We start from the raw sequence: 24,855 nt of genomic DNA on the forward strand, positions 1-24,855 counted from the left end.
GCCCAACATCAGTTCTTTTCACAACTTCCCATAATTTTTGCGATTTCCAATCTCGTTAATGGAAGATAGTTAGTATCTTGATCGATGCCTTGTAAACGAGGCAGGGATCAGGGGATTTTCTTCTTACCCCGCAAATTACCCATGGAGAAGCGGGTCTACAAATCTTTTCGGCTTCTGAACCTCCCAAGTCTTTTTCTTCTTGCGTTTCTTTGGTCACAATGGGACAAAAACACAAGACCAGGCAGCACAGGATATCCTGTACGCAATGCGACAAGACATTCTCTAAAGCAGAGCACCTCAACCGCCATCAACTAGCTCGTACGATGTCCCCAAAGTCTGCCATCATGGTGTAACGGCCGGGTAAAAGGTGATCCGCTAACATCTTGAACAGACACTGGCGAGAAACCATACAAATGCTCTATTTGTACCAAGCAGTTTGCAAGGAGGTAATTTATTTACGAGACTGATGGGTTTGGACCGCTTGCTAATTAAGTAGAGATGTTCTTTTACGGCATCGTCGAAACCATAGGATAGAAGATGCAGCAAAAATTCATGTGAGTGGCAGCAGCCCAATTGAGAGGTCTAGACTTGACCAACCCCTGTAGGGATGCCCGATTGATCCATTTGAACATCTCGTTGCGTACGACCCTGCATCTGACCCTGCAATTGATGACCATGATCAGGATCTTCTCGTTCCTATTAGTATAACAGATCCAACGGGCGAAGCAGATAATTCCATATCCACAACCGAGCCTCCAACTGCACCGAGGCAACAGCTATCTGGAAATGGGATGAATCAGGAATACAACAACAATATAAGAAATGGAACGAGTGCGGAATTGTTAGATTTGTTGTTCAATTCACCTTTCCAACAGCCTCTGCACCCAATCACAGCATCAAATATTCCACCCGGCTTGAACACAAATCTTGCCAGTGTGAATGATGTCTTTCAGACTCCCGTTGATATCAGTCCAAATGGTTCAATATCAAATCGAGGTGGAAGCGAGGGAATGGCAAACAAAATCCAAACAAGCTGGATGGGAACTTCACAATCCGCAGCATCGAAAGCCTCCCCACGATTCTGGCAGGATATTGCATTTGGAGCAAAGGAAAACATCTTTTCAAGTCCTAATTTGCCACCGGGATATCAAATTGATGGGGATTCGGGCAGGTCCGAGATCAGCCTCACTGACAGCTCCAAGGCACGCCTTAGAATATTGAAGGGGAAATACTTAGTGTGTGGGTGTACTGGCTTTTCCGATGATTGGGGATGTGGATATGAGTATCAGTGCATCAACACTACGGAGGTTTTTGAGCAGGGCTTTTATCTTTACTCGCGCAAGTATCAGCCTTTCTATCCTGTCCTCCACCCTGCCACTTTCGACGCCGACAAAACCTCCGACTTGCTTCTTTTCGTCATGTGTATGATTGGCATCTCATTCTTCAAGACGGATGATGCTGTAAGCTTTATTCGGAAATTCTACCCGGTAAGTCTAGATTGCCTGATACACTATGATTCCTGGTTGAAGCTAACCATTTAGTGAAGAGTATCTTGAAAGAGGTCTATACTGAACTCGTCCTTGCTACAACAACCTGCGAAACACCGGCCAACATTCTAGGCAGTCTTGTACTGGCGCATCATACTCTCTTTCTCTTCATTTCAACCGGAGTCCGTTACTCTTACCTTCCTCTGCTGTTTTGATCTAACACGTCCTTAGGGCCATCTCTGTCCTGACCGGTCTCGAGACCTTTATCTTCAAACAATCACTGTGAGTGTTACTTGAATATCTCCCGTGGTGATTTCATCTGATTTTTTTTGTGTTCGCCAGATTGCCCAGCAACACGGATACTTTTGTTCCAGATTCGATCAGATCCATGACCTTTTGCTATCACCACAAATTGACGAGAGTGCACGATGGATTGCCTGGAGCCGAGCGGAATCGACGAAGAAGTACATCCTATTATCCTCCAATGAAGTAAAATTCGAACTAATTATCGCAACAGTCTGATAATAGGATTGGTTCTGCATGACTCTTGGCTCTCAGATCTCTTCTCAATTAGCCCAATCATCGCAACTGATGCCTTGGTGGTCTGTCTACCCATGGAAATCAGCCTCTACAAGGCTTTAACGTCCAGCGAATGGTCACAATTACTTGACGATGCTTCCTGCTCGAATGAGACATTTGAACTATCATCACATCACTTCCACCTACCCAACTTACAAGGTCACCGACACGCACTTTCAATGTATGGCATACTTTGCTCTATCCTTCTGCGCGTTTTCGCAGATACGCATAGATTGATTACCAGCTCAGACCTGGTTCCAGCCGAAGAACACCAGTATATTCCGTGGAATGTCTTTCGACTCGATAAGCGTGCCAATATCGTTGCGCCCCTTCTTTCAAGCGTGATACATACATTTGAAGGAACTCTTCGACAGGCCAATCCCAACTGCATCGTCATATGGCATAGTGTCTGTATGCTTCTAACAGCTGATATGAATGTGCTTTCTAGTGCGGCTGGTCGCAATGGAGCTGAGTGCATGCTTGATGCTCGTCAAGCCCTCATTTCATGGGCATACACCCCTGCTGCGCGTAGAGCATGTCTTCACGCAGCACAGTCCATTCGGATCCTCTCGCATCGAAAACCAGCCGATGGCACTGCGTTCCAGTCTGTTCGAACTTTGTTCATGGCTGCCCTTGTTCTCGCCTTTTATCTTTTAGCTATGCCAGAAACTGCCTGCTTGCAACGTCCCACTTGGACTGATTTTGATTTGGCCAACTCGGATATCGAGTGGACAGTTATTGGCGATCAGGGATTGTCAAATCTTGAATCCTCAGATATTGAGTTACAACCCCAAGTAAAGTTGGAGGACGCGGCGGTGAGATTCGTCCGATTTGGCGGGCCGATATTGATTGATGGAAAGAGATATGAACCTGGTGCCCGACATGCGCAGCGCATAATATTGGAGGTTGCTGGTTTGTTGGATGAGGTAGGGACCCACTGGATGGCTGGATACTCTCAGCTTTTGTATATGATTCATGACACAATGGTCACCCCATGACCATGATACAACTCTGGAGCCCCTAATAATCAGCGCTACTTAGATCTAAATTATCTTTTATTATTCTAGAAAATATATCAGGACACTAATTACACCGTATTTGGCTGGTATAGATCGAGATAAAATCACATGACCTGTCACCGGATTGCCTCCGCTCATTTCCCCGGACGAGCCACTCCATCCCTATTATACCATTCTACTGCCCATCAATCACATCTACGTTCTCTCACTTCATCAAACCACACAGAGCATCTCCCTTGTCATATTTACTAGCGATCAAGATGAGCGACGCCTACGAACGCGAGCAGTATGTGGTCCATTCTAAGTTGCTTACCAGAGCTACCCACCCATCATCATCGTCATCCTTTTCGGTCGCCACATTATGACAGAGCAAGTCGCTGACATGGATATCAACCAGGCAAAATAATGCGCTCCTTAACTCCCTCTCCTCCAAAGTCTCCGCTCTTCGACATGTGACCATCGACATTCACGACAACGCCCGAGATCAAGACTCGATCGATCACTCGGTACGTTCCCCGAAGAGATATGGCAGTGACATAGAGTAGAGGAGTCGAAGAAATATACTCAGTTAAATGGCTAACACATGCGGTCATGCTTAGAACGAGGTGTTCTCATCATTTTCAACGAACCTGAAGGGCAGCGCCTCCCGGCTGACAAGGATGGCGAAACAAGGCGACACCGTTGCGGTGCTCAAGATTGCTGGAATGGTTATTGCGGCAGGTGTCCTGGTGTATATTATTTTGGGTTGGATATTTTAAACGCTCGCTCTCCTACCTCATATCGCCAACCATACGTCTCCCGTGCCTCATCGCCTTCCTCTACTATACCGACGCCATGACCGAGGATGCTCTTGCTGGTACAAGATCCGTTCTTTGTCCATACCCGACAGCTCACATCCTCCACCACTTGTCCTTCCTTTCTGCGGTTCCAATTTATCATATCTTGATACTGGTATCGCCGACTTTCACTTGCGATGAATGCCTCTTTTGCCTACCCTCTTTATTGGGGGGCCGAGAGTTCCAGGGGTTGCTCATCATACAATGAGTAGCAGCCCACTGACCTAGACTTTTCAATCCCTAGATTGATGCGTTAATGATTTGTAAACAGCAACGCGAGCGGAATTTTTAATTCTGGTGCAAAAACAGTTGTCCTTGCATATGGGTTTCCGGGGTGTTTTTTCTTTCTTTTCTGATTCTGTGTTATTAATATCAATATTGAACATAATTACTGCCACCATGCTTTGAGCTTACTCAAATTTCCAAAATTTAGGCGACCTCCGCCCAGATGCCCAATGCCGAGTCTAGGCCAGCATAGGCTATTGCCAGGGGCTAGTTGATCTTGAGGAATAAGATACTCTTTGCCGCCGGTCTGTGTAGTATCACAACTACCGTCGGATAATTGTTTCTGATTCTCTCACAAAGCATTGGCCCCCAGGAAATGCACATATGTGGTTAGTATCGAGGCGCCGATCACCATGCGGCAATTGCATATGCGAATCCAGTTGAACCCAGTGGCAATTACTATGCAGTTTGATCCAGACGCACATACTACATGGTATGTGCAATAGGGTATGCACATGTGCGAGGAGGAAAATCGAGTTATTGATCTTCCGGGCATCACATTTAGATACTAAGAATGGGCTAGTAAGTTGGATGATATGAATTGATCATCATTCTATCTCCGAGTCACACTGGTACTACTGCACGTACTAGAAGCCCTGGAGCATCCCAAAGCACCAGTTGACCACAACTAACATTTGAAAAGCTTTGCAAAAATATAAGTGCGATGTGAATCATTTCTTCTTTGATTACTAGTACAATTGATCCTAGACAGAGCATATCATTGCAGTGTAGATGCTTCGGCGCATCCGAGTCTACATTTCCAAACTTGAACAAACCATTGACATGTGCCACAATAACATGGCACGATTGGCATCTTCGAAGCGCGAGAAGACTTACCCCTTTACAATCTTGGCAAAGAGAGCCTAGAGCCCAGAGCTGGCCCTAAGCTTAGTTCCCGTTCAGTTCGGCTGTTGCCTCCCGACATCAAAGATAGGTGTCGATCACCGGAGCCCCGAAAACATTCAATGAAGCAGCAAAAGTACTTGATACGGATGCTCCGTGCAATGCCCGTGATGGCAAAATGGAATTCCCAGGTTGCTATCGGCATAGCTGTTACCGAGGACTACGAAGTACACGGTAGTTATCCATGTATGTACCTCGTTATGTGGACGACGATCGGGCCATAATTGCAGACAAGGTCGTCACTTCAGGGGTCTGTCAACGGAGTACTCCGTCTCCTCCGATTCAACCTGGTATGTTTTGTCCAATGGGAAATTTTCTCCATACATGTACCTCTCTTCCCTTTTTTTATTGTTGCCGCGTTCGCCCTTAATGGCCGATTTTCGCACTCCGATTCTAACCCGTTAAACAAAACTTTCAATAGGTGCGGTGGGGCAATAGCTCTAGCTATTGTATCCACTGAGGGTTTAAGGGGGGTTTCCCGTTTCTTATTTTTTGATTTTTCAAAAAAAAGTTGAAGATTTTTGGCATTTTATCATACGGAGTGCGTGCTGTATCTCTGTGCGTCAATTGGTAAGAAGTCTCTTTAATTGACCCACACGGATTTTCCATCTGCGCCATCTCCTATCTCTTGATAGGTTTCGGAATCAAGCAGCCGAGACTGATAAGGCTGTTTACGCCAAGCTGAGAATTTTGATCGTGCCAGGTGAAAGTATCTATGAAATAGTACTTGGTCGTTATATGGATTCTTTTCATATCTTAGGCTTAGAGTCATCCATGATGTGCTGAGTGTGATGGCTTTTTTCAATAGCCATCGACGTGATCATGGCTCGTCTTGACGTGCAATGACATGAGTACATGTACATGTGAATTAAGCTTGGAGCTCCTATCCAGGGCTGTGGACTAAAATTAAAATTCTAACTGGGTCCATACTAGTATTGCCCGCAGCTGAACCTTTCAGCTTGGTGCCCAGCTGTGGAGCACATGTTGACTCATATTCAAGACGCTACTAGTATCAATTGATTGTTCTGTGTGTGGTTGTTGCATCATACTGGCAGATAGTATCTCATGCATATTAGAATCGAATAAAAGCGTCATTTCTGACAATGAGGATTATCAGATGAAGACATCATTCGTAACAAAACTTCCTTGGAACAGATAAACAAAGTTGAATCGCATCATTCATATTCAATAGATTAGCCTAGATGGTATGATAAAACAGAATACCCACTCACATACATAGAAACAGGATCTTAATGTTCTGGAACCCAGTTTCACCGAATTCTGGATCCAGCGGGTACGCAACACCAGGACAAACTCCGATCTCTGCCAAAGACTTGAATGTGTTGATGATCTACTAGGTGGGTCCCGTTGAGAGAAAAAAAAACCCTTGAGGACCTTGGAACTATGTCTAAATTTTCATATCCACATTAGGAAAAAGAGCCTGACTTACCATATGAGTAGATAGTAGGTCGTGACTTATTCCAACCCTGGAGGTCTATAGTGTCACAGCGATACGATCTATTACGAATATGATTATTTTATCAATTTCAAATTGAGGGTCAAAAAATACCTCACACAGCCCCATTCTAGAATATGGCTTGAAACAGCACCGTTTTTATTCTTGATCGTCAGGAGTCCGATGGCGACACGGACGCGCAATGGATTGCCCGCGTGTTGTCGGGCAGAAACTCGGGAGATAATCGGGATTCCGAAATCAAGCGGGAACGCCCGAGTCAATGTGAAGGGATCCCGACAGCGCCCGTGGCCGACCAGGCCGAGACCATCATTTGGCTTGGTTGATTTTACCTGAGATCACACCGACTTTCATTGATTAGACAAAAAAAACCGCTTGTCTTTTCATAGTCAATGACCACCACCACTGCAGAGCCGTCTAGACTTGTAAGCGTGGATGCGCCACCAAGGCCAACCACTCTGTATAGTAGATGAGGGTCCAAAATGGGGCGGAATCTCTTATCGTCCAAAGAATCCCGATTTTTTGCTCTCATGGTTCGTAGGTGGCTTCGAGCCAAGGAAAGATACACACGTCAGACCCCCAAATGTTCTCATCATTTGTATCCAAGGAATATCAAAGTTGGGTTGATATGGCCGGTGAGCTGTTTGACACTTGCTAAGTGGGTCTCATTGGTGGAAACAATCATCACTCTATACATAGATCAAGTTACCACTGAAACCGCGCTCGGGGCCATTTAAGGACAAAAAAAGAGAGTCGGTTTGGCCCGAAAATATCGAGACAAAGAAATCTCCTGCAAGTGAACTGAGGGGGAAGCTTAAGTGATAGATAGCACAGGCTAGTCGTGAAATGAATTACCCCTCTGCTTTTAGACCTGCCTGCATTTCAGTGTAGACTAAAATTACAGGGGTCTGCGTGCATGGCATGTCCACATGGCTTTCTTCAGACGTGATAGTGATAGCTAACCCAGTAAGCAGGAGGGTACCACACCTCCATAGGAATTCTCCGTGGTTTATAGCCTATCCCAGGCTTTGATCACATCCAGAAGAGGGGGAGATCATACTTGTCATAGGCACCTTTCCCCTCCGACTGGCCACCATCATGCACCAATACCTATTCAAGTAATAGTTGTGGCACCTATCATGAGGGATCAACAAGGTCTCGAACCCCAGGGGTAGTCACAATGGCGTTGCCTTGTGATACTTGGTACACACCCGTGCACAGACAACATCAATGGTGTCCAATGTTTCACGATTTTAATCTCCTTCTGCAGAACTAACATGCATAGGTGGAGTGCAGACAAAAGAATGCAGTGTAACATGCATGATATGCATCTCAGGCACGATCGTCCCAAAAGAGGATCGATCGCAAGTGCGGGAAGGGCGATCCCGAGGTAATGGCGTGATGGAGTTTCTGGATAAACGAAGGGCCCTCTCTACCCGAGTTTCGGGTTAAGAAGGAGATGGCGTTATCAGGATGGGACTGACAAAAAATAGAAAATAAAAAAAATTCAAGATAAAAAAATTAAAATAAAATACCGAAGTGGATAACGGTAAATAGTCATTTCCTATGGTGGCAATTGAATTAAATGTGTGTGTGAGAAAGAGAGAGTGATCTTCTTACATATGAATGATTCCATCGCTGACTAAAAAAAGGAATATCAGGTTCAACGTGGCCCTCTTGACTTGAACTCTCTTTTTTCTCTCTGTCTCTTCATCTCTCTACTCTCTTTTTTCTTGAATCTTCAATATCTTCTTCTCCTTATCATATCTCGGGCTTAGTCACCTCGCATCATCTCCGTTTCTATCGCCACCCTACCTTACAACCGGAAACGGTACTGACTCCACTGTACTGTGGGACCCGTTTGGTCGGACCGGCCTGCGATTCTGGACATTGTCCGGTAGATCATAGAGGGTTTTCGCCAGAGAAAAACTGTGTCATACCCTCGTGGTTTATTTTTTTCCCTTTCCAACTTATTTCAGACTCGTCTCCTGCTTTTCTTTGCTGACGGTCTTTTCTCATCTTCACTTACCAACCCCCACTCTGCTCTTGCTCTAAACTGAAACGGCTCCCCGATAGCGGTGGTAGCCTGAAGTGAACTCAAAATGGCTCTCAGCTTCTTTAGTGGTGGCGGAAGCTCAAGCAATGCCAAGTACTTTGACATTCGGTGAGTGGAGTTGACATACAAACCATCTCGTTGCTTCGAATATGAGGGCTGACTTCTGACCTGGGGTTTAGTTTGAATGATGACTATGTCGTCTTCCGCGGCGGCGAACATGAAGCCGCAAGCGTCAACCTTCAGGGCACACTAGTCCTCTGTCTGTCGGAGCCGCTGGCTATCAAGCATATCCGATTGGAACTGACTGGCATGTCTCGAGTATGGTATGTTGAGTCATTTTCAGAGTTGGCCCCAGAACAAGGACTAACTGCGTCATAGCTGGCACTTGCCATCCAGCTCCACTGCTGGCGGCCGCAAGTCATGGAGGGAACGAGTTTTCTGGGACAAGACATGGCGATTCCGCGATCCAGGCAAAGGAAAGACGGAGATTCTCCCTGCCGGAAATTACGAGTATCCTTTCAACGTCGTCTTGGAAGGCTCAATGCCCGAGAGTGTCGAGGGTCTATCGGAGACCTGGGTCATGTACCGGTTCAAGGCCGAAATCGGACGGAAGTACGCCAAAGACATTGTGGCTCGCAAACCTCTGCGTATTATCCGAACACTCGACCCTAGCGCATTGGAACTATCGCACGCTATGGTAAGTTCGATCTTTTTCGTTCTGGTCTTCCCCTATTTTTTTCATGGTGGGGTGTAGCGGGGCACTAACAATGACGTGCATAGTCCGTGGACAACATTTGGCCGAACAAGATCGAATACTCTATCAGTACCCCGACTAAGGCGGTTATTTTCGGAACATCCATTCGAGTCGATTTCAAGTTGATTCCTTTGTTGAAAGGGCTCCGTATCGGACAAACAACCTCACAGCTCATGGAAAGCCACGACCTGACCCTCAACCCGGAAGATCCCGATTCCATTCGCAATACCTACAAAATTACCCGCACCATCTTGACCGATGAATTCGATGTGGATCAGGATAATATTGAGGTCATTGACGAGGCGGCCGAGGGATACCAATTCACGCGTTACCTGGATATGCCGTCTTCATTGTCTCGTTGTCTGCAGGATACAGACACCAAGGGTATCAAGATCCGCCACAAGTTGAAGTTCCGCATTCAACTTCATAACCCAGATGGACACATTAGCGAGGTAAGTTTTAACAGTATATGAGGGATATTTTCGGTTTGACCTTGGCTGACCTTCAAACAAAGCTGCGCGCCACTCTTCCAGTCTCGATCTTCATCTCCCCCAACATTGCCATCGACGAGAACAACACCATCCGTGATCACGAAAGCATTCAGTCCGCTCAGCGTCGTGCCGCAGACGAGTTCGCTTCCCAGCAAGCACCCCCGCTCTATGGAGAGCATCGGTTCGATCAGTTGTACAGTGGTGTCGATCCCAACGGGTACCGCACACCAGGCCCCGGCAGCGGATCTCAAACGCCCTTCGGTGCTCTGAGTCGCAATATGTCGGCAGACAACCTTGCCTCCATGAACGCATTGACCAACACCGACATCTCGGCCGTGGCGCTGCACAGTCGTCTTTCGAGCCTACACAATGCCCGCATTGGTCACCTTTCACCAAACGAGAGCCACGATTCTCCCACGGAAAGCCATCCTAACTCACGACAGCTGAACGTTCACTTTAATGACTACTTCGGACCTTCCTCTGGCTCTAACTCACACAGTCCTGGCAGTCCTGAACTCTCTCGTCGGGCTTCTGACGAGGTGGAACATGACGCTATCCCATCAGGAATGGCGACTCCTTTCCACCCACAATATGCCGAGGTTGAGACTCTGAGCCGAGTCCCTAGTTATTCGACTGCCGTTCGCGCTACCGTGGGATCATACGACTCTCATCTTCCTGATTACAATGCCGTCATTGCGGATAGCCTGCCGGTCACCCCCTTGCTGCAATCGCCGCAGCAAGCCTACCTAAGAAGCGGACGTAACAGTGGCCGGGCTAGCGGGGTCTCTACACCATTAGAGGTGAATCGACCCGGCTACTTCAATTCAAACGGCGTCAATGCTGATGACGCCGAACGCAGACTCCGATTAGTACAAGCCCGCGCTAGAGCGTAAGAGGCCGACGACATTCGAGTTCGCACTTACCTCATCTCTCAATCTCCTCATCTCCTCATCTCCTTACCTCCGCCACCTCCGCCACCTCCAAATTCTCTTCTCTTGCCTCCCGACAAAAAAGTGATTTCCCCAGTGCTGGACACTATATTTTCTAATCTCTCACCACCCGAATTGAGGCCGCGAATCACACCTCTCTTCTCGCATGCGACAGAAATATGGCGAGCTTTATTTTTTTCTCTTTTTTTCTCTTTCATATGATCCCCCATACCCATACCCAGTCTCGGCGTTCGGATATTAGACATTATGGGAGTATCTCATAGACGGCTTTTATGATCATTTACCCTTTTTATTTCCTTTACGAGCCCTAGCTGAACGGGAGTACCAGTCTCCGTCAGCACGACTTACGCATTGAGACTGATTTATTATTATCCAGTTGCATGTATTTAATACCAAGCATGATCCAATTAACCATTTGCTATGATTCATCTCGGTCTTTTTTACTACTACAGTAGTAGTAGCAATAACCCCTCCACCCGATCTAGTAATATACACCGTAGATCATATTACTGCACTCGGTCATCTCAATGGGAATAATGGGATTGTTCCCAAATATTGAAATGCAACCTCACAACGGTAGAACTTCCAAATTTCACGTTAAATCTCCAGATACTACAGTCCGCATTCGCTCGTACCTGACGGATCCACCTGTGGCTTACGGCCCCAAGAAGATGGTTCCAAGGTCCAAGGATGCGGACCAAGCTCTGCAGGGGTGTGGCGTCAAAGTATCTGGAATATGTACTAAGTAAGTACTGGTCAATAGCAAAAAAAGATAAATTCAAATCACGTCGATGTACTCTGTACCACTGATGTAGTCCAGCCTTTGAAGTTAGATTTATAAACTGACCAACAGGTGGTCTGTTACATGAGCGCCACAGTGCGGGCAATGACTTCATCGGTATCGATTCACCGATCGGCAGGGTTAGGAATGTGGTCGCATCCCACTTCATTTTAAATAGATCGACCTTGCAATATTTGAACTGGAAATTGATATAATCTTTCTACCTTTACTTCGTATATTCTTGAACTCTTCATATAGCCCCACAAGTATCCAGATCGTACTCGTTTATATCTGCCAGTGGGTTCCACGAACTAGTCCAGCTATAGACTAGCGCTTCCAAAGTTGTTACGGCTCTCCCGGTTCCAAGGTCATTAGCCACACCGATCCCGCATCCCGCATTTTACTCAGGGGAGCAGCTTCAACAATTGATCTTGTTCATTGTGATCTTTTCTCCCTTGTTATCACATAAAACAACACCATGGAGCCCGTGCCTAAGCTTCCCCAACGGTCGGCCACCATGGCTAGCAATATGACTCGTCGTACTTCCGTCAGTGACGATGAGGCCATTCCGGATACCGATAGCAGCGAGGTATGTCTACAATGATCTCTCCGGTGAAGATTTCCACTCAAATTTCTCCTATACTGTGTCCTGGAGCCATCTTGAAACTCTGCGGAAATGCTCAGAAGCAGAAATGGCTGACATTTTGGTTTCGTGACAGACCAGCAACCTCCTGATCGAGCGTCTTCGGGCTTGGAAACATTTGTGTGGAAATCTAGAGGACTATGTCTCGACTACTGCCAGAATTTCCAAGTCTCAGTCAAAGGATTATGAGAAGATCCTGAAGGTTTGTTTTATTGACTGCCAGCAGACTAAAAGCCCGGATACTGACGGCTGGATTTCATAACAGACGGTTAGTGAGCCATTGAAGGAGGCTCACCATTTCAGTGGCAGTGAGGGAGGTATGGCTGGACTCTTCCAGAACATGCGTACCAACTCCCAGGTATGAATTGATCAACCCTATGAATCCGATAATATTCCCGCCTAACAAAATATGCTTCTAGGGAATGGTAAACATGTACCTTGAGACCGAACAAAACCTGAAAGGCAGCGTCCTCCCTACCCTCGAGCGTCTCCACAAAGAAGTCAAGAACAAGGCGCAGGAACTCAAGTCTGGTGCAGCCAAGGGAGCCAAGGCCGTCGAGAAGGCTCGTCAATTGACCCAGAAGCACATCGAGCTTCTCGGCCAACACTCCGCCTCTCACGACTCAGCCATGAGTACCAAGCTGGAGCAACACCATGATCCTTACATCCTGAAGCGTCAGATCAACCACCGACTCAACAAGCAGATCACTGAGGAGAACAACCACCGCAACGACATCCTCACAGTCCAGAACTCCTTCCAGCAATTCGAGGCCCACATCCTGCAAACCGTGCAAACCGCACTAGAACAATTCCACCAGATCATGGGCAGCCAGCTGGACCGCCAGCGCGCCATGTACGCCGATATCCTCGGCACATCGCAGCGCATCCCACCAGACTTCGAATGGATCAACTTCTGCGTCAGCAACGACGCCAAGCTCGTGAACCCAGACTCTCCACCCCGCGAATTCGCCAACATCTCCTTCCCCAACCAAGATCACCGCTCCACAAAGCCTCTCCTCGAGGGCTCTCTGGAACGTCGCTCTCGTGCTATGATCAAGGGCTTCAGCTCAGGCTACTATGTCATCACGTCTGCGCGCTACCTGCACGAATTCAAAGACGACGACGACTTCCGCAAGGATCCCACCCCAGAGCTTTCCTTGTACCTACCGGACTGTATCGTCGGTGCTATCGACGGCGTCAAGTTCAACGTTAAGGGCAAAGACGTTTCCAACGGTAAGGTCGGTAACGCCTTCCACACTACCACGGAACTTAGCTTCAAGGCTTCGACTGCTAGTAGTGCCGAGAAGTGGTGGTCTGTTATCAAGGAGTCTACTAGTGCTGGTGCTGCTTCTGCTGCTGCGGCTGCTGCTCCTCTTTCCACTGTTACTTCCACAGCACCTTCTACCCTGACCTCCCCCGTCTCTCCTGCTACATCTACTAGCCCTGCTAGTAGTGTCTCAGGTAAGAAGGAGAACCAGCCACCAACATACTCTGCTGAGAAATCTGCCTCGCCTACGACCGGCACTGCAGACGTGAAGCCACTGAGCCGTACTGCTAGCTCTGGAAGCTACTTTACTGGACCTGGTGGTTCTGCTGCAGGTGAGAAATCCTAAGTATGATATCCAGAACCAGGATACTCCTTTCTTCACCATTTGCCTTCTAAATCATTTTCTTCTTTTCTTGTCTTCAAATGTTGTTTTGGAATCATCTTTGCTCCTATTTGAGCGCGCCCTGAGTTTATCAGCTGGGTTTTGATGACCTGTGGGTGTATACAATTTTTTTTTCATGATCTTGGAGATATATATCGTCTTAATGACCCACAAATACTACGATCTCGACGAGTGTTGGATTCAAGTTCGAGTTTTTTCAAGTTCCACGATTGAAGCTTGGAAAAGCTCCGAGGATCATAGTATGTAATAGTGCTTTGTAGTACTAGTATGTAGTACATGAATTCGCCACTTCATCTCCACTGGCAGAGCTTAGTACTAGTACTAGAAGATCAAAATTTCTGGATTGCTGGTCCTATGAGACAACGCTAATATTGCTAGGAACACCAAATTTGTCGTAAGGTCATGTACTGATATGTAATACATCTGGAAGGGATCGCAAGGACTGCAGATCAAATGTACCCCGCAGTAAATTCCAAGTTTCAACCCTGCCACAATCTCCAGATACGTTCCAAAGCTTCACTTTCTCATGTTTCCAGGGTCAAAAATCCTCTGGACTCTCCAAGTCATCCAACTTTTCTCCAAGGAATCGACCAAGTGCAGCACATTTCGACTCCAGTGCCAGAAGTACAGAAGGCGAAGCTGAGAGATTCAAACTAGCCAAACGTGCAAGATCAGCACTGCGGTCGATCTCATGTTGGGCATCGAGGGCTCCATTTCGGGTAGGCGGGTTCGAAGATGGAGCGCGTTGCGCATCGCCTCCCAGCGCATCTGACGTGGCCCCATTCCCGGTAGATGAATCTACCCCACCGTCGCTGGTTAGATATTCGCTATCAGCGCCATTGGGCATGCTCTGATCGATTTTATTAGGTCCGATGGCGGCCAGGAGAACTTTGTCGGCGATACGAGTCACCACTGCGACGGAGTCATCGAGCTCGAATACGATGGAGCCCACGTCACCGAGTGACATTGATTGTGCTGTGACGTATGATGAGGGATGACTGGCGGGGTTCACGCCTGTGAGATTGCCACTTGAGGCTGTCTTAGCGTAGCATGTGTAGGCGGCGCCGTAGGTCGCGCTGAGGTTTCGGAGTTGGCGTGATGAAAGGGAGGAGGCGTAGGCGAAAACAGCACCGTTAGTCGCGAACACACTATGTGTCATGTTAGCCTTGAACGATGTAGCTTCCATGATGTACCTTGCAGCTTGGAAGACGACTGAGTTACGTGTGGGGGCAGCATACATCATAGTTGTGATTTCTGGCGGGGACAGGTTATCTTCTAGAAGGTCACCCAGTGCCTCCGAGTCCAGCATCTTGATATCAGGAAGGTCGGGGAGCATGTTGTCGTTGGCGTCCTGGGCAGTCGGGATATCCTCAGGGTGACGATCTGCGATTTCCTTCAAAGGTTGATAGTGCGCTTCCACGACCCAGTCCTTCGGTGGGGTGTAAGAACAATCCTCGGGGAAGAAGAAACAATTATCTGAATAGTCTTCGTCGTCGTGATCGTACTCGATAGGTTCGTCGGATGCGGGGAGGAGGTTCTGAGCACACTGCACGCGACAGCGAGCCCAATACGGAAGGAAAGGGGCGTCGTGGGGCTTGAGATTGGGATTCACAAAAGAATCGGAGGGGACTGGGAGTGGTTCGAATTCAGCCATCTTCAGACCCATGGCCAAATAGATATGCGCAAGCGCCAAGATCTAAGAGATCGTCTCTATCCTTCCAACAAGATTCGAGCAAGACCAGAAAGGGCAGTGTGTTCATAGCTAGGAATGCGGGGAAGAAGATGAAGGAAAGACCGTAGTAAGCGGCTCTCTCTACCTCTCTCTCTCTTTCCGCGAAACTCTTTGGGCTTATTTTTCTTTCTCTCTTCTTTCCTTGTTCAGTTCAAGTTGACTCAGAGCTAGTCCAAATAGCAAGTCACGATAATTCCCGCCGTGCCCGGTGGCACAAAGCCAAGCTCGGAGGAAAGCACGGAATTTATATATGATGCCAGGGTAGGACTGCAGTCATGCGATACCGCGAGGCTCCGCCTAGGGCGCGAGACGCCTCATGATGCGGAGCAAGGATAGAAGAGAACGTGGGCAGATATAGAGATATGATTGGATCGAAAGGAGGAAGAAGGGATCAGACAACATATGCAAGTGTGGTAATCGCGGTAAAAGAAGAAAAAAAAGCAATTGATCAAATATTCCACAAAAAGCAATATGTTGGGGGGTTAAGAAGATGGACACGAGGATTTGAGTCAAGCTTGGGGGGGTCACAAGCCAATCGTAACTGATGGTCGATCTTCCCCGGGGGGAATGATGTGGAGTGCAGGGAGTAGGATTCCAGAACCCACGTACCTGGCCTGAGTGAATATGTTGCCCGGGTGGATAGGCAACCTAGGGGGGGTTAATTGAAGATGATTGGAGGTTTGTGGTTGGAGAGTTGAGAGGAGAGAGCGAGTGGGGAGAGAGGAGAGAGGTGAGTAAGAGCTGAGAGGATTAACGGGCGTAAGGGTTACCGCGGGGGCCGCTATTAAGCAACAAAAATCCTATTGTGAACATTATGCACGTTAGAGTTTAATTATGGAATTAATAGAGATAAAAGTTATTATGTATGATAGATTCATGTAATAAAGAATATTTTATATGAATTTTTATAGAATATAGATTTTATATTATTAGTTATAAGTGAATTTGTATTAGTGATCTCAAACTGGTCTCTCATCTAAGCCCCACTTTCCCCTCACGCTGACAAAACAATCTGCAACTCTTCTCCGAGGTCCAGATCCTCGATCAATTGCTTTATGTTCTTACGACGAATCTCTCCAGTGGTCCTCAATCGAGTCCCAGGTACAAACAAAATATCCACAAATTTTATTAGAACCAATCACTCATCGCTTATTAGTGTCCCGATCTTACACCATGGCTACCAATCCCTCCACCTATAAGTTGAACCGTTCGTGACGTCTCAACCCCTCCATCCTCGAAGCCAAAACTAATTATGGGCTTAAGATACCATGATCCGGGTCAAGGACCCGAAACGATCATTGGAGTTCTATAAGTTTCTTGGCATGAGCTTGATCAAGAAGATGGATTTCCCCGAATGGAAGTTCACCAACTACTTCCTGACCTATGACGGTCCCAAGTCACTCCAAGGCGAAACCCACTTTACCGATCGCAATGCAAACATCGAGCTCACCCACAACTACGGCACCGAAGATGACCCCAACTACAGTGTCGTGAATGGTAACACCGAGCCATACCGGGGCTTTGGTCACCTTTGCATTTCGGTTGACAACATCGAGGCTGCCTGCAAGCGCATTGAGGATGCTGGTTACCCATTCCAGAAGAAGCTGACCGAGGGTCGCATGCGCCACATTGCTTTTGCCAAGGACCCCGATGGATATTGGGTTGAGATCATTCGTCGTAGCGATGAGGATCAGTCCCCCACCACCGATCCCTCGAGCTACCGCCTTAACCACACTATGCTCCGTGTCAAGGATGCCGAGGCCAGTCTGAAGTACTACCAGGAGTCCCTGGGAATGACCCTGGTCCGCACCGTTGAGAACCCCGATAACAAGTTCAACCTTTACTTTTTGGGTTATCCGGCTTCCAACCCTCCAGTCAAGGATGGTGTTAAGAATGCCGTGGCTGAGTGGGAGGGTCTGCTCGAGTTGACCTGGAATTATGGCACAGAGAAGCAGGAGGGCCCTGTTTACCATAACGGAAACGCCGAACCCCAGGGATTCGGCCACATTTGTAAGTTTCACCGTGACACCTGCTCATCGTTCAGCCCAAATCTAACATTGTGATTTCTTTTTTTTCCACTTCTAGGTATTTCTGTGGATGATCTCGAAGCGGCCTGTGAGAGATTTGAGTCTCTTGGTATTCCCTGGAAGAAGCGCCTGACCGACGGTCGCATGCACAATGTGGCATTCCTGCTCGATCCCGATCAGTACTGGGTAGAGGTGATCCAGAACGAGCGGTTCAAGCCCAGTGCTAACTGGTAAATGTAGACTCGGGATGAAACATGAAAAATCCCCGAGCTATTAATTCCTTCAAATTAGGATGCTGGTGTAAATAGTTGATGACTTGAAATACTTTGGAAATACGTAAAAAAGTAGTGCCGGTGGAAATTCCAATCCCTTCTTATTCAAATGTTCTATTCAAAATGTTCAAAAATGGGGCTCCAGCTTACACATATGGTATCACCAGTCGTATTATAGGCCCAAGTGGACCCTTCCCCCGCCCCCCAGACCGGTGACTGACCCAGATCACTTTTGCCCTGGCCCAGAATTTTACTCCCGAAAATCTTACCCACATTCAAATCACGATATATATATATATATATATGAAGGCCATGGAGATCACTCTAATCATGGCCACACCGTGATGGTGGAGTTGACGTTCCTTTACTCCTATCTGATCTGAACTTTGCGTTGCCACCCCCACACTTGGTTGAGAGTCGGCGGGATCCCGAAATCTGGAGCAAACCGAGAAAATCTTCACCATGTCGCCCGATTCTGAGAAGCCGAAAAAGGCGCTGAGAAAACATGTCACGACGGCCTGTGTGCCATGTCGAGAGAGTAAGATCAGGGTATGGTCCTTATTGTTTCCTTGTTCCTTTCACCTCTCTATATCAACAGTATCTAATGTGCAGTACAGTGTGACGGGTCGATGCCTCATTGTCAAAACTGCCAACGTAAGGACAAGGTCTGCAAGTATCAGCACGGTGATGATAAGCGAAAGTGAGTTTACTCATATGTACTACGTACTGGCCTCACAGTGCCTGATGCAATTCATTATTCCTATATACGGGGTGTCTGTCACCGCTGCGGGGCAGATATTCGATAATGACTGAGGAAGGACAAGAAATTATGTATGGGGACTGACATTAAGAATAGAGTATCTCTGCGAGCTGCCACTGAGCTATTTTCGGCTAGAATTGATCAACTCTATCAATTCATCTACGACCAAGGGCTAGAGCCTCCACCCATGGACCCGGAAGATGAAGCTGGTATGAACAGGGTACTAGATACCCTCCAGATCACTCGTGGTGTTGCTCAAAAGAATATCCAAGGAGATAATACAAACGCTGAAATAGAGACAAAGCCAACAATGAGTAAATCCCCAGTGGAAAGTCTACCAGCCACGGCTTCAAATGGACAGACACAGCCAGCACCGGATTCAACAACTCCAGACTCAGCTGCATCTCAGAGCTTCTTGGCTAATCAACAGCGTCAATCACCTGGAGAATCCTGGAATCCGTTCGGTATCGTGCAAGGGGCCCCTGAAAATCAGAACTTCGTACATTGGGGCTTCACACTTCCAACCGCTGAAAGTCTAGACACAATATATGCCAATCTCAACGGGAGACCAGGGATGAATGTCAGTACAGGTCTGAGTCCGGATAGTTTCCAGCTCGGAATGGATATGGCTCAACAACCTGGGGTCCTACTGAGCCAGCTACCCGTGGATCAACACCAAGACTCTGATAGCGAAGAGGAGAATGAAGCTGAAAATGATGTTATCGAGCAATTATCCCACCGCATTGGAACACTTAAAATTGCGGGAGATGGGCATTTACGCTTTTATGGTGCCACGTCCAACCTCAATCTAGTAGATGTTTGCGCAACGCAGCAACGTCAAAGACCAGATGCTCGTACCGTTCGCCATGACGGTCAAGATATTCTTAACCATCTCCGAGTTGGTCAGCCAGTGGATCAAGCCCTGGAAGACCATCTGGTGGAACTGTACTTTACTTGGCAGAACCCTAGCATCTACGTGGTTGACAAAGAGATGTATATGACCGCGAGGTCTAAGTGGCGGAATGAATATGACGATACGCCATTCTATTCTGAGGTTCTCACCAATGCAATGTCGGTCTTTCCTTTCTTGCTAACGTTTATCCGATATGCATATTGACTTTCTATAGGTGTGCAATTGGAAGCGCGTTCGAAGCACGCTATCATCCTACATTTATTACATTTCCCAAATCACTTGCCGAGTTTTTCGCAGACCGCGCCAAGGCACTCTTGGAAATTGAGCTTGACTCCCCATGTGTTGCGACTGTGCAGGCACTGGTGCTTATGAGTTGCCACGAGGGGGCCTCCAACCGTGATGCGCGTGGCTGGCTTTATAGCGGTAGGTGGTTTCTAGGTATCAGGATGAAGTTCATTCCTACTAATAGCAAATATAGGCATGTCTATGCGTCTGGCTTTTGACCTTGGGTTACATCTTGATATGACGCAATATGTCAAGCAAGGAGATATAAGCCCTCAGGAAGCGGATGTGCGGCGCGCTGTATTCTGGGGAAGCTATGTCGCAGATCAGTAAGTTTTCTCAATTGGCCATTCTCGATTAGATTCTGACTTGATCAGTTTTTGGGGGTTCTATCTTGGCCGTCCATTTCGTATGAGTGCAGGTGACATTAGTGTTCCGAAGCCAGCGTCGAGTCTTGATCCCGAGAGGGAGGGCATTTGGAAGCCTTACGGACTTAAAGAAAAGCAATTTGAAGGTGGCTTGAAGAATCCGATAGAGCTAATATGTAGACAGTTTGTGGTTCTCTGGGAGATGATCTCTCCTGTTGGTCACATTTTGTATGTACCATCCAGCCAACCACTTGTCCATAGAAAAGAACTAACAGACATAGATACGGGTGCTCTGATATATCACGTCACGATCTACAACGAATTTGCTTCCAAGTCACAGAAGATTTGTTCGCCTGGAAAGCAAATCTCCCTTCAGCCCTCGATATTAATTTGGATGACGAGACCACGCCTGTTCTGCCCCAACTTCTCATTCTGCAGTGAGTAGACCCGCCAGGATTATTCGTACACTGGGAAGCAATTCAAGCTCTGACAATTATCTAGCATGCAATACCATCAAATCATCATTTTCTTCCATCGACCATGGGTATCCAAGAGTTACATTCAGCCTCGCAGCCCACGCCAGGGACCGGGTTATCACCATGCCCGACGAATGTGTATCGAGTCTGCCACAGCGATAGCTCGTCTCTTGCAAATTTATGAGAAGCACTACACCTTTAGGCGAATGAATAATCTGGCCGTTGCCATAATATTCAGTGCCGCCCTAATGCTTCTATTTGTTACAGTCTCCAGCTCTCCTCTTATGCCTTCCAAACCTGGCGAAATCGCTCAGCCCCATCCTCGCAACGCCGAAATGGTCGCATACCTCAACCTTTGCTTCCGTGCCCTCGATGAACTGGGCCAATCATTTGAGAATGCAAAGCGTACCCGCGACTACCTCGTTACACTTCAGAGACGCTGGCAAACCCACATGCGTCGGTCCGGCCCGCGCGTCAAGCGACAGATCAGTAACACCAATTTGGCATCTAGCTCTTCACGACAAAGAGCTTCTATTAGTACTCCTTCAACTGCCACACATACAGCACATACCTCGCTGGGAACATCAGCATCAGATGCTTCGCGCAAAAAGTCCCGGCTCGCAAGTATGGATTACAATTCCCATGCCTCGAACCGAAACCATGCCGCCTCATCCACTGCAAATGCAGCACCTTTTCCTACACAACCATTCCACTCTTCCCAAGCTCAATCTATCGCGTCTCAACAGAATCAGCTTCAAAACCCATACTCTCAGTCCTTTGGCACACAACAGCCTAGCGATTTCGATTGGATGCAAACAGCGGATCTGAATATCTTAGCTAGGACTCAAGGTCCAGGCTCAGGCTCAGGCTCAGGCTCAGATCCGAATGCTTTGGGCAATATACCAACACCACAATTTCTTGATGATCCAATCATGCTGCCAGATCTAGGTGATACGGAGGGTTGGTGGGCTTCGCCTAACGGGAACCCTGAATTAGGAGGGACCTATAATGATTTGAGCTAGATTTGCAAATTGATCAATATCATACAGTTGCTAATGCTGGTATAGTCATTACCTACTAACCCAAGTTTCAACATTTGCAGTAGTATTATTTATTTCTACGTGTAGAAATAGTCACCCTAACTATATGATAATCTTTATAATCCGATCTATCCTTAAGGCAGATGGCTATTCTTTGTCTAGACTAGACCATTCTATGGTATCAGGCATGGAAAGATAAAAAATCAAGCTTAACGAGCTCATTTTGAGCAAAGAACGGGGGATCAACAACAGGCTTGTTGCCTGGAAGCACAGGCTTCAGTGTGTGAATCGCTTTGAATAGGATCGTGTCAACCTTGAAAGCAAACAAATAGAATCAGGTGACCGTCTTTGTTGAGGATTTCCTAATTTGGCGATGACACCTGGGCAGTGATTGACAGTGGGAGCCTTCGCGTCTCTCTCACTACAAATACTTTCTTTCTTTTTTCTCCTCCTCTTCTTTTCTTTCCTTCTCACCCCTCTGGCTCCACACATTCCTGCATTTTAAACCGATTCCTTCACCTTCCCCTTAATCGGTACTAATTTGCAGATTCCCTGAAGAAACTAGTATGCATGTTGTTGATGTTTTTGCAAGGAGGTGTTTCCATAAGGGATTGTCTATGTGGTTACGCTAGTCAGGGGTGTTCCGGATTCTTATGATGAATGAAGTTGGATAACCTTGATCGGCGAGATCCTCGATTTCAATGATGGGGCTGATGGCTTTGATCCGCGTGGTCAGATTCAACTCTGTCACCAGTATCATATACTCTGAGGGATTCGTCAACACTCTCTGTTTTCCAAAGTTCAGTCTATTCACCATCATGTTGTCTCTCTTTTTCTTCTTGCCTTGCGTATTGTTTTGAATGATCATCTCCCCTTCCCCATCATAATGTCTCTTTTCTTACGTTGCGTGTTGTGTTAAATGATCATCTCCCATTCCCCATGGTGATGTCTCTTTTCTTGCCTTGCGCGTTAAATGATCATCTTCTATGACTCCCAGCCCCGTGTATCTTAGAGCCTCGGTTCTGAGCCACGCGAATCTTAATGTATCGGTTTCTTCTCACATTATACTATTTTCTCTGCGTATATGCCTTTAAATTTGCCCATGCATGCTTAGGGAGATCTGCCTAATTCACTGTGTAACTATGTATGCCGAAGGAGAGAATTGTAGTGCCAGCATGCCCCGAGGCGTCTGTCAATCTTCATTCAACTCCGGATCCTTGAAAACATGTTCAAAGTAGCTTCCCACCTGCTTTCCCAAAGACTCATCAACACTTGCAAGAGACACCCTGCGCTCGCCAAAGCCCTTCTCCCGACCCCAGAAACAAGCCCTCCGCATAACAGAAACCATCTCCTCACCCTGCTGAGCAAGCACCGTATCTCTCGCAGGAGCATCCTTGTTAGCCTGCGACTTGCCTGACAAGCCATCGTCCGATGATTCTCCCTTGGAATCCTGCACAAAGACCCGCACCCACGGCAAAGTCATCTTCAGTCTGCCAATACCTTGATCCGGACCAGACCAGGTTTGTCCACTTGATCTATAATCCAAACCATAAGGCGGCCATCGAGACAGCGCCTTCCGCCGACGAACAGGTCCCACGGGATCCAAATCCATATCTTCATCGGCTTCGGAACCAGGATACACATCCCTATCCCATAGGGATCCTTGCGATGCAGCTTGACGTTCGGCCGCTGTGAGAATTCGAGGACTCCTTAGTACAGGCACCGGATACTCCGGACCAGTGAGGTATGTAGGGAAGGATTTCGGGACATCACGTCCGGGAGAGCGGAGGAAGAGAATGGGAGAAGCGAAGGCATCGAAGCAACGCTCAAATGACGAGAAATATTGTTCTCGCGCTTGGAGAAGGGGGACCAGGTCCGGTGGTGCGGAACCTTTTCGTCGCGCGGATTTCCTTTGTCTTGATCTTGATTTACCAAAGATATCCGTTTCGTCATCTAGATTACAATACTCATCAAGACCTGGCCAGTCACATATTGGTTGTACTGCGGCGGCGGCATGTACGGATTTAGCTTCTGTGAGAGCTAGCATAAGTGCTAACGAGCCTCCGATGTGCGAGCCGAAGACTCCGAGTTTTTCTGGTTGGAATTTGGATTGGATCCAGTCGAATCCTGCTAACGTGTCGTGGACTGGAGTTGGATATTGATGGAATTTGACTGGTTCGGGACTTGCTGATGTAGTCTCTGTTGCTGCGGATGACGCGGTCTCCGTTTTTGAGGGCCCGAGACGGTAGTTCAGTGTTACCACTGTTGCAGATGTCATGCTAGCCAGAGCATGTTGTGGAGATGGACACGCAGAATTTGAGAGTTTCTTAGACTCAAGGCTGGTGCTGGAGTCTGGCCAACTATGAGAATTGAGTTTGTTTTGGATTACATCGTCGTCGCTGTCCAATCCCTTGAATAGGGGACCTGGTGGCAGATACAGAATCACTTTTGATCTTGACAAATCCGCATCTTTTGCTGCAGTTGGTCTTGTCACACTGTATGAATCAGTCAGATAAGTTTTCTATATCTGAGACTTGAAGTTGCTACCTTAATGACACAGTCCCGCTGTTCCCAATTGAAAGCAAGAATGTTTCGTCATGATGGGTGGATAAAAACCGGATTCCGGTGACCAATTTACGCGCTTTGAAATTGGGTTGTCTTAGTAGACAGAATCCCAGCTGGGAACTGAAAATCGGAGGGCGCATAGCGCCTTTTAGTGGAGACTGTTTACTTCGCGCGATGAAAGGAGATGAAGATACGCGCGAAATCCACGTGACGTCCAAAATAGGCTAAATTGATTGCTCTTCAAGGGGAAACCAGATTTTACATTTTTGAACTTTACAAACAACAATATTGATCTTGAATGAGCACTCTACTGCCGTCAAAAATATTTGAATTTTACGCTAGAGAATCGGCATTTGAAAATGTCAGAATTTCCAGTTTTGAAGATTGCATACTACATACTATCGACATATTCAACAAATACTCCACCGTATATACAATGCACAATAGTAGTCCGAGTCACGGTACTGATCACCGTGACCAAGTTCAAGTTCA

At 47.2% G+C, this 24,855-nt stretch overlaps 7 protein-coding genes across 7 annotated transcripts; 5 read left to right on the forward strand and 2 right to left on the reverse strand.

Annotated features, from left to right (window-relative positions):
* Positions 1-218: 218 nt before the first annotated feature.
* N7483_009549 (uncharacterized protein) lies at positions 219-3,843 on the forward strand (the record flags this gene model as incomplete). The annotated part of the gene is made up of 11 exons (XM_057092976.1): positions 219-318; positions 392-446; positions 497-554; positions 606-1,487; positions 1,547-1,669; positions 1,719-1,769; positions 1,830-1,951; positions 2,005-2,978; positions 3,338-3,371; positions 3,483-3,591; positions 3,685-3,843. 11 exons carry the CDS (start codon positions 219-221, stop codon positions 3,841-3,843), a joined length of 2,667 nt encoding a protein of 888 aa, XP_056944150.1.
* Positions 3,844-8,685: 4,842 nt separating this feature from the next.
* N7483_009550 (arrestin family protein) lies at positions 8,686-10,777 on the forward strand (the record flags this gene model as incomplete). Its single annotated transcript, XM_057092977.1, has 5 exons — positions 8,686-8,747; positions 8,819-8,962; positions 9,018-9,336; positions 9,420-9,845; positions 9,908-10,777. 5 exons carry the CDS (start codon positions 8,686-8,688, stop codon positions 10,775-10,777), a joined length of 1,821 nt encoding a protein of 606 aa, XP_056944151.1.
* Positions 10,778-12,093: 1,316 nt separating this feature from the next.
* On the forward strand, positions 12,094-13,871 carry N7483_009551 (PH domain protein; the record flags this gene model as incomplete). The annotated part of the gene is made up of 4 exons (XM_057092978.1): positions 12,094-12,204; positions 12,335-12,460; positions 12,524-12,616; positions 12,678-13,871. The coding sequence occupies 4 exons, from the start codon at positions 12,094-12,096 to the stop codon at positions 13,869-13,871; spliced, it is 1,524 nt and encodes a 507-aa protein (XP_056944152.1).
* Positions 13,872-14,466: 595 nt separating this feature from the next.
* Positions 14,467-15,594, reverse strand: N7483_009552 (uncharacterized protein; the record flags this gene model as incomplete). Its single annotated transcript, XM_057092979.1, has 1 exon — positions 14,467-15,594. The coding sequence occupies one exon, from the start codon at positions 15,592-15,594 to the stop codon at positions 14,467-14,469; it is 1,128 nt and encodes a 375-aa protein (XP_056944153.1).
* A 1,239-nt stretch (positions 15,595-16,833) lies between these two features.
* N7483_009553 (lactoylglutathione lyase GLO1) lies at positions 16,834-17,921 on the forward strand (the record flags this gene model as incomplete). Its single annotated transcript, XM_057092980.1, has 3 exons — positions 16,834-16,867; positions 16,924-17,670; positions 17,746-17,921. 3 exons carry the CDS (start codon positions 16,834-16,836, stop codon positions 17,919-17,921), a joined length of 957 nt encoding a protein of 318 aa, XP_056944154.1.
* A 500-nt stretch (positions 17,922-18,421) lies between these two features.
* On the forward strand, positions 18,422-21,780 carry N7483_009554 (transcription factor domain-containing protein; the record flags this gene model as incomplete). Its single annotated transcript, XM_057092981.1, has 8 exons — positions 18,422-18,508; positions 18,577-18,659; positions 18,816-19,790; positions 19,847-20,055; positions 20,111-20,243; positions 20,292-20,510; positions 20,564-20,719; positions 20,784-21,780. The coding sequence occupies 8 exons, from the start codon at positions 18,422-18,424 to the stop codon at positions 21,778-21,780; spliced, it is 2,859 nt and encodes a 952-aa protein (XP_056944155.1).
* Positions 21,781-22,990: 1,210 nt separating this feature from the next.
* N7483_009555 (uncharacterized protein) lies at positions 22,991-24,503 on the reverse strand (the record flags this gene model as incomplete). Its single annotated transcript, XM_057092982.1, has 2 exons — positions 22,991-24,293; positions 24,346-24,503. 2 exons carry the CDS (start codon positions 24,501-24,503, stop codon positions 22,991-22,993), a joined length of 1,461 nt encoding a protein of 486 aa, XP_056944156.1.
* Between the last annotated feature and the right edge of the window lie 352 nt (positions 24,504-24,855).

Source organism: Penicillium malachiteum (assembly GCF_028827825.1).
Source record: "Penicillium malachiteum strain IBT 17515 chromosome Unknown utg000004l:1.0-4883003.0:1.0-4884900.0, whole genome shotgun sequence".
NCBI classification, from domain to species: Eukaryota; Fungi; Ascomycota; class Eurotiomycetes; order Eurotiales; family Aspergillaceae; genus Penicillium; species Penicillium malachiteum.